General features: G+C 38.9%; 1 protein-coding gene across 2 annotated transcripts in view; it reads left to right on the top strand.

Moving 5' to 3' along the window:
- TMPRSS7 (transmembrane serine protease 7) overlaps window positions 1–11,719 on the top strand; it is a 28,860-nt gene extending 17,141 nt beyond the window's left edge. For both annotated transcript variants that reach the window (XM_058018715.1, XM_058018714.1), the window contains exons 9-16: window positions 1,148–1,284; window positions 2,418–2,525; window positions 3,122–3,232; window positions 4,366–4,482; window positions 6,848–7,025; window positions 7,201–7,469; window positions 8,568–8,704; window positions 10,815–11,719. In XM_058018715.1, the coding sequence (XP_057874698.1) occupies window positions 1,148–1,284; window positions 2,418–2,525; window positions 3,122–3,232; window positions 4,366–4,482; window positions 6,848–7,025; window positions 7,201–7,469; window positions 8,568–8,704; window positions 10,815–10,985 (1,228 nt within the window). In that variant the 3' untranslated portion in view covers window positions 10,986–11,719. The remainder of the gene's footprint in view (window positions 1–1,147; window positions 1,285–2,417; window positions 2,526–3,121; window positions 3,233–4,365; window positions 4,483–6,847; window positions 7,026–7,200; window positions 7,470–8,567; window positions 8,705–10,814) is intronic.
- The last annotated feature ends 5,734 nt before the right edge of the window (window positions 11,720–17,453 follow it).

Here is a 17,453-nt window from a genome sequence, read left to right as displayed (position 1 = left end):
TTTCTAAATTGTTTTCTTCCTTTAGTTTTCATATTGCTGGAACAGATACCCCTAGATCTGTTGACAAGATGTTTGATTTTAGTACAGTGAAATAGGGCGTACATGAAAACATATGAATGTGTCCATTCCCTTTGGCAGACCTCACTGGGATGCTCAGGACACTGAGGCAACATCTGTTCACATGGAAATCACTGACCAATTTTTCTCCATTCGGTGACATGAAGATTAGTCCTGGTGCAATGTTTGATGTGGAAAAATACACAAGAGGAATATTTACTTCTGGCTAATAGTCCACTGCTCCATTTAACAATACAAAAATCAATTTTTTTCTTTTGTTTTTGTGTGCGTTTTGTTGTCAGTGAGCGACCTTGTACTGCTGTCAAAGAAGTGTGTGTGCCAAGTCTGCTAAAAATCAATGCAGCTGCCTGTGCTCTTAAATCTACTTAAGATTCGTATGTACTTTGATTTTGGCAGGAATATTAAAGCCAGATGTTTCTCTTTTAAGTGTTGCATTTTTGAGGCATTTTAGTTGAGCAGAGGAGGGAATCTTTATTTCCACTTCTAGAACATCCTGTACTGTTGATGTTCACTGATTTAGTAACTCTAAAACAGTCTCCATTTTTAAAATAATGATTCAACAACCTTTCCCTTGTCAAAGCAGCTTTGTTTTGTTGTGGGGTTTGTTTTTTCTTCTTTGCTTTTTTTAAATCTAGTTTTTTGTTGGCCCAGCCCCAATCCCCTGGTAGAGAATGGCATATTTGATGAAAGGAACATTAGAAATTAATTTAAAATGGATGGATTAAATATTTGCTGGCATCAGAAAGTATTTTGCTTTCTCTGAGTCAAGTGGCACCTAGGCAGAAGTCCAAGGAATTTCTTTGCCAAAATAGCAATTTAAAGTATATGTGCACTCAAGGCATTCTTTTTAGGACTATTTATTTGAAGGTGGGACATTGAGAAGTAAATTTCCACAACGTTAATGGTGGATGAAGACTGGGTAACTACTGAGAAATAGTTTTGGTTTTGGTTCTTAATTAAAGTATGGGAGCTGACTGTATTTCTGAATTTCAATGGTGTTGACATTTAAATTGTATGTAAGGCAGTTTTCCCATGAAGGCTGCTCTAGAACTCGCCTGGACACTTTCAGGTACTGTGGTTACTATGTTGATCACCAAACAGTGTTCCACGTCACAAGTTCTGCTGTCAGCGTGGAGTTGCAGTGCAGTTCGAAGGTCTCTGAGAGGCCCCTGCTGGTGGAATATGGCAGCTATAACATCAGCCAGCGTAAGATGGATTTTATCTCTTTCAACCCTTCTTTGCAATTCAGATCTGTGAAATAGCATTTTTTGGGTCCAGTAGAACCTAATTAAGTTTATGCAGGAAATTACCTGTTGGGTTTCAGTTCATTTTCTTTTCTAATCTCACTAAGTCAGATGACTAGCAAACAAATAACCTTTCTAGGCTGTGCATCTAAGGTTTGTGAGCATGTGCAGCATGCTCTACTTTCCTGCATGCACACTGTTCTCTTCCGCACAGTCCTCAAAGCTTCCTGCATGACTATAATCATGGTGCAGTTAGTTGAAGTCTATTCCTGTTTGTTTTAATCCCCAACATTTTGTTTGCAATTTTTCTGTTGCTATAAGGCTTATAGGTAATGAAAAGAGTACCAAATAACCATCTGCTTATATCAGTGTTTCCATGTATTTATATACAATGCGTGCAAATCAGAAATCTGAGCTGAAAAAACAGCTCAAAAAATTGATAAACTCTGAGACTGAGATTTTTTCAGTCCTGTAAAATACAACCTGTTTACTGGTACTTTCTCACCTGTGTTACTCTTACATATTCTTTTTAAGGTGGGAGAGAAGCAGTATTTTCTAGACATAGTTACTTGTCGCATTAGAGGAACTCTATTCAATATGTATATGTAGAGTATTTAAAAAGACGAGAAATTTGATTTTAGTTTATAAGGCAGAATTATGTAGCTCATACACCTCCTCAACACAGGTTATTTACCAAAGTTGCGAAGTGCTGCAAATTTTAGTTATTGGAAGTAAGATGTCCTTTAAAACAAAGATGGCCTTCTAAGTAGTCTTGTGTTGTACCACAAAACACTGGCTTATTTGTTCCAGCCCTAGAGAGCCTTGGTATGTATTCCAGGAACAGCTGAACTGGAACTTTAAAGATATTTTTTTCCTCTTCTTCAAATCCCAGTTTTCAACATTTGAATTCAATTTAAGGGCTGGAAATATATACAGACTGTTAAATTTAGATCAATTTTATTGTTCCTTGGAGCAGCTTAGTGACTGTAAATTGAAACAAGCTGGCAATATTTGTGAAAAATAAGTCATGAGGTTTGGTTGCTTGGTTTTTTTGTTGTTTTGTTTTTATTATTTTTTTTCCTTTTTAACCTCCAGCATGTCCACCTGGACATTTCAAGTGTTCTACTGGCTTATGCATTCAGCAGATGCAGCGCTGTGACGGCATAAACAACTGCTTTGATGAAAGTGATGAACTATCTTGTGGTTTGTATTCACTTATTAGAGATCTTGACTGGAAAACAGTGAATGTATTCTCTAATCTTAGAAGGCAACTGAAACAAGGTGAAATTTTTTAATGAGAATAACAAAAGATGTTATTCTTTTGTACATCTGGGTACAGACTATCTGTCAGTCTCTTGAATTCTAAATTCATAATTAATTGGCAAGGGACAAAACCAAGAATAAAGAAGATATGCACTGGAGAGCACAAGGAAGAAATTTAGATGTGCAGTAATAGCTGTAGTAGGATGTATTTCCATTTGTGATAAAAGCTGGCAATTATTAATGAAGTTCTGTGCCATTTTGATGTGAGTTATTTTTGTGGGGGAACAACAAAGAGGGGTTCACAGAGTAGATGAGAGTGATACTAAGCATCACTACCTGGGGCACTCACTCAACTCCTTTGTGCTCTATTTTCTCCATGCATAACGTGGCACTGATGCCCATCCTTGTATTGGAATGTATTGCCTTGTATTGCCCATCCTTGAAGGAATGAATGTTGTACCCAGACATAGTCAGAAGGGGATGTGTTAGCACTTACAGGAATGCTTCTGTACCTAATTTGGTTTATATTTTTAAAGTTGTCCCTGAGTGGAACTGTAACTCCAGCTTTGCAATACAGGACAACTTGCTTGCCTGCAATGGAGTAAGTGATTGTGAGAATGGAAGAGATGAGCAGAACTGCACCCACAGTAAGGCTGTTCTCCTGAATAACTTTTTCCTCTCTTTTGTCATCTGTTGATTCCTGACTTGAATTCTGGATGCTGCATTCAAAAGGTTAAGAGGCACTGTCAAATCTCACTTGGGCTATATAATTCTGTTTAATTCTTCTGATACACTTATAAACAAGCCGTTACAGATTTTAAACTATTTCTTTTTAATAAGCCCATGAACATCTGTTTCTGCAAAATACTGGCAGAAGAGTTAAGTACTTCAGGTGCATGATGGGGATCTAAGGATTTAAAATGGAAGCTGAGATTTTATCTCTTTACTGCATAATCTGTGCAAATTAATTCCTGGATCCATTTTACCATCTGTAAAATAGCTATTAAAATGATGGTTTCTCTGTCATAGTTCTCAGGGTTATAAGGCTAGCAGAAGCTGTAAATTTGGCATTAGACAAAAATTTTGAATCAGAAATTTCTTGAACTTTTTAGAGTAAATGGATGCTGTGAGCTATGAAAGGGACTTATGAAAGGGAGCACAACTGAAAAGTTCTGCAAGTAACTTTTTAAAAGAAAACTTTTTTACTACTCCCACAAGACAATCTGTTTAAATGATTACAGGATACTTCTGTCCATTGACAACAAAAATGGATTGGGTTTGAGTGCATTTATTGGAAGTCACAGGGAAATAGGAAAATGCTGAGTTTAGGGGTTGCTGTTTTACTGGATACAGTAGTTAATAAGGCTAGTTAATAATACTAGTTTAAAAGGCTGCTTTCACTGCAGTCTTTCATTTCACATTTAATACTGAAATACAAAGGAGAGCTCCTTTCCAGAGTACTGGATGTTTTCTCTTGCTATCCTTACACTCTACATCTAATTTTCACTATTATATCTGTATGTGTTAGTGCTGTGGGAAAAGATGGGAAGAAATCTTTGTTTGGACTTGGCCAAGTAAATGCCCACCCAAGTACAGATGCAGTTCTATTTGAATAGTTTATTCTGTTTAGAGGTTAAGCCATCCCCACCAAAGGGCTTTTTTTGTCATATTACTTCCTACCTACTAATATATGCACATCTTCTATCTGTGTAGACATGTCTTTGTGTATTAAGCTGAGCTAATGGTTGTTTTGGGTTTTTTTCCCTCACAACTATTTCAGGTATTCCCTGCACCAACTACACATTCAAGTGCAGGAATAACATTTGCATTAGGAAACAATATGCAAGGTGTGATGGGACTGTGGACTGTGTTGACGGAAGTGATGAAAGCAGCTGCAGTAAGTTCCTTTCAAATATTCATCTTTTTGAACTTTGAACATTTCACACAGTAAGTACCTTTATTTCTTCCTGTTTTGGAGTGGGTACAAGTCGGGCTGCAGGTACTAAATTTTTATTGCATTCTCTCTGCAATGGTTGGGTAATGATCAGCTATCAGTTGACCACAGATATAGTTTCAGAACTTGCCAAGTTCCTGTGGGAGGATGGACTGACAGTTATGGGGAGCCTTAACAAGCTGTACTGCTTATTGCAGCTGTGCTGAGGATTAGGGCAGCAGGGTTAATTACAGAATGAACTTGGTTAGTTGGGGAGGCAGCAGCTTTTGTTGTCTGCAGCAATGCTAGGCATTTCATTGAAGCTGAACTGTATTTGGACTTCCAGAGTGATACGGCTGCAATGGGAAAAAAAACCCACAAACTTTTCACTTCTCTGATTCTTCCAGATGGTGAAGACCCCAATACTTCATAGCATCAAGTCAGGTTCTACTCTTAAATCTTCCTAAAGTAACCTCTGTGCAACCTTTTAAGTTTGTTTTGATGTAAAGCAAACAGATGATTGTCATTGCAGTAGCAATAAAAGTAGGGTTAGGATTAGTTGCTTAAACTGAATGGTCTCAAGTATATTACATAACATGGATGTGTTGAAACAAGTCCAAAGGAGGTTTGTGAAGATATCTGTGGGCTGGAGCACCTCTCCTATGAAGACAGGCTGAGACAGCTGGGGTTGTTTAGCCTAGAGAAGAGACAGCTTTAGGAAGAAGGCTTTTAGCACGTTCCAGTACCTAAAAGAGCCTACAAGAGAGCTGGAGAGGGACTTTTCACAAGGACATGTAATGATAGAACAAGGAGGAATGGCTTTATAATAAAAATGGGTAGATTTAGATATAAGGAAGAAATTTTACACTGTGAGGGTGGTGAGGCCCTGGCAGAGGTTGCCCAGAGAAGCTATCGATGCCTCATCCCCAAAATTGTTCAAGGCCAGGCTGGATAGAACTCTGAGTAAGCTGGTTTAGCGGGAAGGTGTCCCTGCCCATGGGAGGGAGGGTTGCAACTAGATTATCTTTAAACTCCCTTTCCAAACCAAACCATGTTAGGATTTTGCCTGACCCTCAGCTGTCTCTGGCTTGCTGCGTGTATGACAAATCTGTCAGCACTTGCCTTGGATCCAGTAGGATGTCTTAGGAGACTAGCCACATGCATATTTTTATTTGGAAACATTAAAGCTACATTTGACTTTCTGGATGTGTTCAGGAAAGGATCCAGAAACCTGTGTGTGGGAGCGTGGGACTAAAACTCCTGAGCAGATGTGCAAGCACTAGGGATGGACAGAGACTTTACAGAAGGGTCTTTCTTCCTTGCTTTTCCAATTAAGAGTTCAGATTTTTGTGCTAATTGTTGCAGAGTTTTGTTCAGACATGGCTTATAGGAAAAGGCCATGATTACATACCGCTGGTTAAAAAGTAAAAGGCAGCTGTAAGCAGCAAGTTCTCAGGCTTTTTCCTTAAAAACAATAAACACCATGTCCTCAAGTAAAGTGATGAGAAAAACATGGTGGAAAACATGGAGGCCTTGAGAATGGTCAATAACAAGTCAACAGCAGGATGAGGAAAACAAGTATTAGCCTCAACAAGAAACCACAGGTATTGACAACAAAGGAGGGGTTGGTGTGTAATCTGTGACCAATGATGAGCTCAGGTTTTGCAATATGTATGAGCTTAATTAACACTACTATAAAAGTGTGTAAGCTGGATCAATAAATCGGAGTTCGATGCTCATCAATCCGATGATCGTCTCCCTTCACTTTCCTCAGCTGATGAGACATGACTTCTTCACCTGTTAGTATTATACATTGTCAGTCAGTCATTTCCATACAAAATAATGATTGTACCACCTTGTTTGTCAAATAAATATCCAGTCTCTACATACATTTTTCTTGTATCGTTCCCACTGTTTTGGCAAGTGTTTTGATGACGTTGATTTTCTTTCTGGTTGGTCTCTTTTCAGGTCAAGGTTGGCAGTATCAAAAAGAGATGAGGGTTTGCCTATTTGTATATATTCGCTGTGATGCTTATTAAATCAATGGATCCCTTGACATTTTTGACACAAGAAATATTTTGGGTTAATTTCTGTAGCAGAGATAGAAAAGGGACTCAGTAAAATTTCCAGACTGGTGCCTTTTTATGGAGTCATCTCTGATTTAACTGATAGAATAACCAAAGAGAGAAGTTTTATTATTATAAAAGGGGAATGAAATAGATTTCAAAATATTTCAAAGTGTAATATTCTTTCACGCCATGTGTGGGAAGCCCCCTCATTAAAGGAAAATACTGGAAATGGGGATTATGACCTGAAATATCTCTTGCAGATTGTGGCAATAGCAAGATCAGCAACCTCATCCCTCGGATTGTGGGTGGCTCAAACACTGAGGAAGGTGAATGGCCCTGGCAGGTCAGCCTTCATTTTGTGGGAGCTGCTTACTGTGGAGCATCAGTGATATCGAAAGAATGGCTTGTGTCTGCAGCCCACTGCTTTCAAGGGAGCAAGTAAGCAGTCTTCCCTCTATATCTGTCCCAAACATGTCCAGAATCCACAAGTGCCTTTAGGTTCTGTAGTTTGAACTGCATGGAGGTGCTATGTTCTGCTTTTCCCAGTCCTGCTGAGAGTGACTGTTTTGAGGTACTTTTTAAAGACAAAACATCTTTGTTTGCTCCCACCCAGGCTGGCTGACCCCAGAGCATGGCGTGCCCACCTGGGCATGCAGATGCAGGGCCGTGCCAAGTTTGTGTCTGCGGTGCGGCGGATTGTAGTGCACGAGTACTACAACGGCAGGAACTACGACTACGACATTGCGCTGCTGCAGCTGAGTACGCCCTGGCCGGACACCATGGGCCACCTCATCCAGCCCATCTGCCTACCTCCCTATTCCCACAAAGCCCGCAGCGGGGACAAGTGCTGGATAACAGGTTGGGGCCAAAAGCAGGAAGCAGGTGAGTTTTATCCCTTCCATTGATATGATTTTGTTCCAGGAGCCTTCACAGCTGGGGCAGTGTGCATGTACCTTTGTATGCTCAGGAAACTTGGCTGCTGGTCCCATGGATCTGAATGTCTTCCATATTGTGTTGTTAATGTAGGGAGCTACACTTACACAAAAATATCACAGGGTTGTCTTTCCCTTCTTTTTCCCTCAGAGGTGTGGGACACATGGTGTGGTTTCTCTTTGGGCTGCTGGTTAATCATATGTAAAATTAAGAATCTGGTTATTTGAAAATGCATGTAATGTCTCAAAAAAAAAAAAAAAAAAGGGGGGTATATTTTTTCCTGTTTCCCTCTATTCCCTTTGTCAACTTCTATAATACAAGTGCCAAATCAATCTTTTAATTTCAAAGTATACCTTATTACATACTAGCTTTATCAAATCCTAAAATAAAGTTTTATTATGTAAACCAGTGCTTGCATATCTGAGTAGGCAGGTGAGGGCTTTTGTGCTATAACCAGATTTTGAAAGGATCACCTGGCGATGAGATTGGGCCTGCTGCATGGAAAGGAGGGGAAACTTTAAGTTAATTCTGTTATTATTAAGTTATATACCTTACAAAAAAGAGGTGTTTCACCAAATCTTTCAGATAGAAGGAAGCAAATGTGGAAATTGATTCTTCATGCTGCGAGAATTTGCATCCTGAAACTGACTCATAATCTTAATCTTGAATTTGGCTCCTTCATATTATGCTGCCCTCACTGCAAATGTATCATGTGATGGTCTAAATATCTTTGTAAAATTCAGTTTCCTTTTTGAAATGAAAAGAGAGCAAATGAAGAAGTCTTGAGATGTTATGGGGAAAAACAAAAAACAAAGAAAAACATTTTGGCCAATCCTAGGGATTATGCCATTGTATTTGGTGTGTCTGAAGGACTCAGATCACATTAAAAAATTGCCTGATAGTTTGAAGGGGCTTTCTGCTCTGTTGCAGTTAGTTGTTTGGAATCTGGCATAAATCAATAGTCAAAAGTATCTATGGATATTTTCTAAAGACTTCTTGTTTTATATTTCAATAGATGAGTAAAATGCTGTTGAATTTGTTTTCCAGATAATGAAGGTTCAGCAGTTCTTCAGAAAGCAGAGATAGAAATTATTGACCAGACATTATGTCATTCCACATACGGGATTATCACAGCTAGGATGTTTTGTGCTGGGCTATCATCTGGGAAAAGAGACGGGTGTAAAGTATGTACCTCAGCAAATTCTGCAAGGAACTTATCTGGTCTTTCATTGCTGCATGAGGAGGTGTAAAGTTAACTAGCAGACCACTTTGTGGTCAATATGTTTCAGTTCTGAAAAAGAGGAATATAAGTATTGTCTGTCAGCAAATCTCTCCTATGGGTGATTTCAGAGTTCTGCTGCTTTATGTGCATGAGTAACATCACTAAATTTCAGTTGCAGGTCAAAAGCCAATCAAACTGTAAGTCCCAATAACAAGTTGAAATCAGGCAATTTTCAGCATAATAGGCTCTCAGCTGAAAAAAATGCAAACTGAGAAAGTAGCTTGTGTCTTTTCAGAATCCCTCCCCTCCAACTTGGAACTACAAGACTGTATGATGAGATGCAGACAATTAGGCATACATTTGCAAATGTAAGATATTTCTGATCTGGAAAAACTGAAAGATGATAAATGTAAAGCGCTGAATTTCCTTCTAGTGAAAAGTAGTAAAACCCCATAGATACGCTGTATATATCTATAAGACACTTAATATTACAGATCTTATATGCCATTTTGTATTATACTCTACTTATATAAACCATACATATTTACTGCTAACATAGTAGTACATTTACTGCTGAAATAATAATAAAACCATTTTTTTATGATAGAGATCTAGAATCTTCAAGATGTTCTAACTTTCACTGATCTACATAAAAATGAATAAGCCTACAATGGCTGAGGGAGTATAATGCTCCAGCTGTTTTTTAGAGGTTAGTGAGGCCATTGATATTAAGTATTGTTTTCAGAAACTGGAGAATTTGTTTATTTATGGCCACTCAAGATATAGCCAGGGAAAGACATCATTTTGGCTGCATTTTTGTAGAGGCAAATGACTTGTGTCTGTGTCTGGCAGTTGTTAGAGCTAATCAAATTGTGGTATTCCTGTTTTGTGAAAAGTGCTGGTGTTCTACTTTTGCCCTAGGAATGAAGGAGAAAACTCACAAATTTTACTCTCTAAATGTGAAATCTTTTTTGTCATGGAAGGAAAAAAAATCATCTAAATTCTTGACCTTTTTTGAGGCAATTCAATCTAATCCTGCTTTAGAGGAGTGAGTGGCACCTTAGCACCTTGGAAGGGTCCCCTCCAACCTGCATAATCCAACAACCTGTAGAGTGAAGGCAAAATAGTTTTCTAGATCTAACAAAATATTTGTTTAGCAAGAATATTTGTCTTGCAAAACATCTGAATTTTGCCAAATGCACCTTTTGCTTTTAGAAGTTGTTTCTTGCACCCAATATTTTGGTAAAGCTTACTTTGCCATCGAGTGTCTTTCAGACATGTTATGTGTAGGGCAGAGCCTTACAGGGAAGTATCAGTTTGGTCCAAGGAATTTTCCCCAAATGATGGCAAATGATTGCTCTGCCAATGTATTTCTAAAAGAACATGCTGTAAAGGAAGAGTCCTAGTTGCTTTGTCCTGTATTACAGCATGATGAGATCCTGTAATAAATTTTGAAGTCTAGAACAGACTTAATTTTAACTGCTCTAATTACAAAGACATTACGGGCCTCTAAACATTATATGCTGACTGGTATCTACCAGAGGACAATCCTTAGGCTCTTTTTCCTTCTTTAAAAAAAAAAAAATAAAGAAAAAACCCAACACAAAACAATTTAGGGATTCCATCTGTTTCCATTTACCTTTAATTTGAACTAAAAAATACAATTATTAAATACTTTATTGTATGTATCTTATTTAAAAATATTTTTTAAAGCCTACTATTTTTGAGTTTTAATGTCTAACCTATGAAAGTGCATATATGTTAAGTAGCAGATTTGGGGTTTATGGTTAAGTACAAGGTTAGGGGAAAAATGTGAATTTCAAATGTAGTCCATGCGAAGTCATATCTTTATTAGTGTCTTTAAAGAGTGAGAATTACCTTCTCTCTTGTGAAAGAGCAAACTTTGGTAAAACTGTGCAACGCCATCTACTTGAAAAAAAACCCTATCAACTTTGAACTATCTGAATTTGAAAATATAATCACTGGAATTATGCAAAACCTCTCCTATGGATTTTTCCTCAGATTTCATAATTCATGTTGTAAACACATATAACTTGATACGTTATTTTTAGGGTGATTCTGGTGGACCACTGTCATGTCAAAGCAATGGAAATGGAAAATGGTTTTTGACTGGCATTGTGAGCTGGGGTTATGGATGTGGAAGACCAAATTTTCCAGGTGTCTACACAAGAGTGTCAAATTTTGCACCATGGATACACAAATATGTGCCTTCACTCTTGTAGCTTGAAAACTGTTTCCATGGAATAAAACATGTCCTGGATATCTTCATTAAAACCATATTTGGAGGAACTGTTCACAGGTGGAATTTCTTTGCATGTCTCTTGCTGATTCTGGCTCACATATGGGGCTAATAAGCACCAGGAATTTGAGCTCTGGTGAAAAAGGAGGAGGCTGTTCCTTGTGGTGCTTGTTCCTTCCACGCAGATGTCTGAAGACATGGTGGGAGGTGCAACAATAAACTTTGTTTTCAGGGCACCAACTAAATGTAGGTGCATTCACCTGTCAGGAAGCTGAAGATACAATTGATTGTGTAAACAGAGAGCTTGAGGCTTACTCATAATTTCCTCTGAGATGTGTGCAGCTAATACAGAAGTAACAGTGAAGTAGCAGTGAACTGTTTGCACTCTGGCAAATACTACTTCCACTACCTCTTCCAGCAAGGACAGATGATGAAAGAGAGAGGAGACACTGTAAAAAGTGAACTCGATCCTTTCAAATCCATAGGGCCCAAATTTTTGAAGATCACAAATTCTGCTGCTATAAGTGATTTGTCGCATGCTTACTCCTTCTGCTTTCTTTTTAATTAACTGCATGATTTGGAGCTACTAACTTTTCTTTCGTGCTTTCATTTCTTTATTTTCAAGTTCATCCACCTAAGAATTTGAATTCTCAAGCTTCAGGCAACCTTATCAAGATGAATAAACATGATGATGTGTGTTATTGCAATGATCTTGTCCTTGATGAAATAAAACCATTGTTTCTAAAAGGTCCTGGTATAATATTTATGTAAAAGTGGTTTGTTTCCTCTAAGCCTTTGTCTGGGTGTTTTTTTTTGCGGAAGGAAGGGAGGGAGGGAGGGAGGGAGGGAGGGAGGGAGGGAGGGAGGGAGGGAGGGAGGGAGGAAGGAAGGAAGGAAGGAAGGAAGGAAGGAAGGAAGGAAGGAAGGAAGGAAGGAAGGAAGGAAGGAAGGAAGGAAGGAAGGAAGGAAGGAAGGAAGGAAGGAAGGAAGGAAGGAAGGAAGGAAGGAAGGAAGGAAGGAAGGAAGGAAGGAAGGAAGGAAGTGGCGGAAGGAAGTGGCGGAAGGAAGTGGCGGAAGGAAGGAAGGAAGTGGCGGAAGGAAGGAAGGAAGGAAGGAAGGAAGGAAGGAAGGAAGGAAGGAAGGAAGGAAGGAAGGAAGGAAGGAAGGAAGGAAGGAAGGAAGGAAGGAAGGAAGGAAGGAAGGAAGGAAGGAAGGAAGGAAGGAAGGAAGGAAGGAAGGAAGGAAGGAAGGAAGGAAGTGGCGGAAGGAAGGAAGTGGCGGAAGGAAGGAAGTGGCGGAAGGAAGGAAGTGGCGGAAGGAAGGAAGTGGCGGAAGGAAGGAAGTGGCGGAAGGAAGGAAGGAAGTGGCGGAAGGAAGGAAGTGGCGGAAGGAAGGAAGTGGCGGAAGGAAGGAAGGAAGGAAGGAAGGAAGGAAGGAAGGAAGGAAGGAAGGAAGGAAGGAAGGAAGGAAGGAAGGAAGGAAGGAAGGAAGGAAGGAAGGAAGGAAGGAAGGAAGGAAGGAAGGAAGGAAGGAAGGAAGGAAGGAAGTGGCGGAAGGAAGGAAGGAAGTGGCGGAAGGAAGGAAGGAAGTGGCGGAAGGAAGGAAGTGGCGGAAGGAAGGAAGGAAGGAAGGAAGTGGCGGAAGGAAGGAAGTGGCGGAAGGAAGGAAGGAAGGAAGGAAGGAAGTAAGTGGCGGAAGGAAGGAAGTGGCGGAAGGAAGGAAGTGGCGGAAGGAAGGAAGGAAGTGGCGGAAGGAAGGAAGTGGCGGAAGGAAGGAAGGAAGGAAGGAAGGAAGGAAGGAAGGAAGGAAGGAAGGAAGGAAGGAAGGAAGGAAGGAAGGAAGGAAGGAAGGAAGGAAGGAAGGAAGGAAGGAAGGAAGGAAGGAAGGAAGGAAGGAAGGAAGGAAGGAAGGAAGGAAGGAAGGAAGGAAGGAAGGAAGGAAGGAAGGAAGGAAGGAAGGAAGGAAGGAAGGAAGGAAGGAAGGAAGGAAGGAAGGATCAGTCAGCAGGTTCTGTATGTATAGCAGAGACAGGCTGTTGAAAAGCAGAGGACTTAAAGCCATCTGTCTGCAGTTGTAGTTTGAATTTCTGAGCTGTGAGGATTGCCTTCGAATTAACCCCTTTTGAATCTCTGTACAATCTCTGTATGAACTGTTCAGATTTGTTTTATTCCCTTTGTTCCTTTGTATTATTTTTCTGGGGCTGAGATTTCTCCATCTCCTTTTGCTTTTCTAGATTCTGTTCTTTGTGCTCTCTCTCTCTTTCAACATGTATCAAATATGTTCTTTCCCCACACACATCCTTGATTTTCTTATTTTATAAGCAGCATCATGCTGAGCTTGATGGTTTGCTGACTTAAAGCTTCTTTTCCTTTCAAACAGGAAATGTGAACATAAATTGGTTTGCAATTTATTTACCGTATTTATTCTGTGGTACTGTCTTGAAACTGGAAAACTAAGGTGACATGTGGAACTGAGAATGTCTCCTCTCTTACAGATATTTCTATGAATTCCCCAGGGTGTTTATTAGAAGTTGCCTCATTCATATTGCCCTGGGACCTTTTATCTGTAAATTGCATGTCTGCATGTCCTTTGCATTGTGTCGTAAATTATTTCCTTACTCCCATGTTTCAGAAAGAAGTGATCTATTTTCAAATTATGGGATCCATATCCTACTTAGCCTGTCAGGTAAACAAAGAGTTACAGTGATGGTAACTTTTCCTGCCCACCTTCTATGATTGCAAATCAGCTGGCTCCCAATTGAAGCAGTACAGCAAAGGTGAAAAAAGAGAAGCTCGGGATGTGCAGTGGGGAGAGCAGCTATTCTGTTTAAGAAACGGGGTTCATTTATGGGGTTGCTGCTAGCTTTGTCAAAAGGCATTTGTCATGGCATCATGCTGCAGGCTTTTCCCTCCAGCCAGATTTCTGTGTACAGCATTCCAGTGCCAGGTCGCAGGGCAGGTAAGAGCCACCAGCTAAGCTTTGCAGTAGGAACACAGTAAAAAAATTATCTCTGTCTACTCCTGTGTCCACTGACCCCCATTCTTCATAAATTGCTCTTAACTAAAATTATAAAAATTCCCCCCCCCACCACTTTCCCAGACTGAGATGCATACAAAAAGGAAATAGCCCAGAGAGATAAGGGTTTCAGGTGTGATGTAGCTGATAACATGAAAGATCTTATCTCAATTTGCAATATTTTTATCTCTTTAAAACTATGAGAGTAAATACACGAAAATATGTTACAATAGCTCTTCTTTTTTAACACTAATGCCATCCATGGTCTTTCTCTAGGAAAGTCTGCATGTTTGCTACTGCCCATCTTACCAAGAAGGTTTGGTGGAAATTTGATATATTCAGCTGTGTTTTCCTGTTTTTCTTTAATGCATTTTAAATTTGCTATCTAGAAGAAAATGCACATCTCTGTAAGAGAATTAAAAATGCAGAAATGGATTTAAGTATATGATTTAAGCTTATAGTGTGACTTCTGTCCTGCCCTGTAGAATTTGTGAGAAATGAAGTCTGATTAATCGTTCCTGAGTCTATGGGTTGTTTTTTTGTCTGTTAATCTACTTTTAATTTTTGAAATAATAATTCAGCTCTTGCAAGATCTTATTTTATCCATTCAAATAAAGTTATCTTTCAACCTCTGAAAACAAATCCTTATATGTGTAATTTGGGGCAAAACACTATTTGAGCTCCTAGTAAGAAATGTAAATCCACTGAGCAGCAAGTTATTACAATCCTGGTAGTTTCTGAAAATCCTGAATAGTCAGTGCACAGGTGATTTCAAAGGATTGTGGTGGAATCACTGAAGTAATAACTTGTATGTGTATGCTCAAGGATTCTTTATTTCAACAAAAATTATGTGAGCAAAGAAATTTCGAGCATAAAATCATAGCTTCCATTAAAAATTTAATTGCAATGTGTCTGGAGCTTTTCTCTGATCTTAAAAGTGTAAAATTTTACAGCAGGGATGGTAATATCCAATTTCATAAAAACTATTGAAAGATTTCAAGGTGTAGTTTTCTGTCTCAGTGTGTAGCTGTTTAATCTGTATATGTCAAAAATAGTCCTACTGTATAAAAATGCAACAAAACTAATTGTTAAGCAAAAGAGCCTTTTGTCACCATGTTTAGCAGCAACTATTGGGCACAGAAGTTCAGCTGACTATGAAACTGTGCCAGTCAAAAATGCAGACCAGTGAAAACCATGTCCAAAATAGTAATTAGACTGTATTTACAGTGAATTTCTTTTCCTTTCACAGTGAAGGAGAATCTGGGCTTCAAGATCACTTCTGGAATACATTCTGGGCACCACAAGATATGGTTACTTTTCTTGAAAAATTAACCCCAGTGAAACAAAAAGAAATCTGTAGTAAACAAACAGTTACCTTGTTCAGTTCTGGGGAGGAAGATTTTGGTCTTGTTACAATGGAGCTTTTTGGTATCAATGTACCTGTCATTTAATACCTATTCTGTCTATTTTTCTTTCTCCGCTTTGTGTCTTTGGCTTGTGTAGCTCATAATTATTACATTTCAGTTTCCAATTCCACAGAATATGATGTGATGATAAGATCAGGAAATTATGCTTCAATCGCAAGTGATGCCACTTTGAGGGGGAGTGGAAACCTGTGATAGAAAAATGGCATTTTTTCATAGGGCTTATGAACTAAACTAGGTTATGGAATCTTCATGTCTTGTGTTTCAAATGAAGGCTGGATGGAAATACCTTACAGCTTTTATTCTGAGGTTCCGACTAGAATGGCTGAAATTTAATAGCTCCCTCTATTGCAGTGAGCTGTGGCTCTGATTTTTGCCATTTCTAAAAAAATCCCCAAAAACAAAACAAACAAGCAAACAAAAAAACACCCAACAAAACCTCTAAGAAATTGTACATAATTTGGCTTGTGACTAGACAATTTTGGTTTTATATTGTTAGTGATCAATTAGGCAGATATTGTAGCAATTGCAGCTGAATCAGTTCCTGCTTATGATGGTGAGGCTTTGTACTCCCTTGGCCAGAGCTGGAGAAAGTGATGCAGTCTGATAGGAAAAGGGCAACAGAATTGTAAACGTAAGGGCAAAAAAGGAATAGAGGAATCAAGAAATATGAGTACGTGATTTTTTTCTACTTTGTCAGAAATCTTACCCAAGAACCTATCTTTCAGTCTAACAGTTTCTCCATACTGATCTACACTCTACTTTGTAGCAGTATCCTTTGATCTGTATTCCAAGCCAGGTAACAACTCTGATGAATCCCAAAAAGTCTTTTTATCAATGGAGACTGTAAGTTCCTCCTAATTACATGGTAGTTATCACTCTGCATGGTGTCACTCCAGAGAGCTGTGCATCATACCACTTGTCAGCATATGATTTCCTTCTTCCACTGCAGAACAAGATCATTACGAGGTAAGATACAGAGCAAAAATGCTTTACTGAGCTGTACAGAAGCTCTCTGAAACTGTACTAGATGGATAAAATTTGAATTTGAGATTTGAAATACAACCTAATTAAAATCTTGGATAGCGTAATCAAAAGATCTCCTAATAAAGTTCAAAGGCACTGATAAGGGTTTCCAAGTCCAACTCCCTTTTCCTCAGAGGACTACCTAAAACCAAACCATCTGATTAAGAGCATTGTCCAGATGTTCCTTAAACTTTAACAAGCTTGGTGCCATCACCCCTTCTTCCCTGGGGAACCCAATTCAAATTTCTGTGGGGTTTATTCTACACTATGACTAATTCTAATGGGTTCCTTTCAATAAAATTACTTTTACAACTCAAAAACATACAGAATTTATTTTAGAGTATTATATTCTATTACTTTCAGAAAATGTATGTTTTATGGCAGTCCAGTCACAGCTGAATTCCTCCTCATAATAGGGGGTTGGAAGGCTACATCCTCAGAGTCACTGTAGTGTATTTGCATAAGTGGGTTCAGATGATATTTAAATTTGAGAGGCTACACTTCTACTTTTCAGAGTTAAATTTCATGTATGAGCACAAGGAATCTGTCTTCCTCAACCAAATGAATAAACAAATTGTAGGATCTGAGGATGGATGGTTTCAAGAGGAGAACTTTACTTAAATTCTTGGAACTTTCAGGAAGAGGTTAGCTGGGCATGAAGATTCAGCTAGGAATCTGAAATGCACTTGTTTAGGAGTGGTTTAACGCAATTGAGTAGTCCTCTTCAGCTCTATTAATATACTAAAATTAACTGCTCTCTATGCTACAAGACATAACAGATTGCCATTGTTGGCATGGAATGGACAGAAGGTTTTTGTAAGGAGTTACTCTCAAACTTCAAAGGGGAATCCTGTTCCTGATGTAGGCCTGCATTTGTTCTGCTACTTATTATGGATTATTGCTGCTACTGTTACTCCATTGTGTATTATTAACACTGGCTTAGCTTTTTAGGAGCCACAAATGTAGAGCTGGCCATGAGCATGAAA

The sequence above is a fragment of the Melospiza georgiana genome, chromosome 2 (assembly GCF_028018845.1).
Source record: "Melospiza georgiana isolate bMelGeo1 chromosome 2, bMelGeo1.pri, whole genome shotgun sequence".
Classification (NCBI taxonomy): Eukaryota; Metazoa; Chordata; class Aves; order Passeriformes; family Passerellidae; genus Melospiza; species Melospiza georgiana.
The sequence above is the reverse complement of the archived record's forward strand: the minus strand, read 5'-3'. Positions and strand labels throughout refer to the sequence as shown.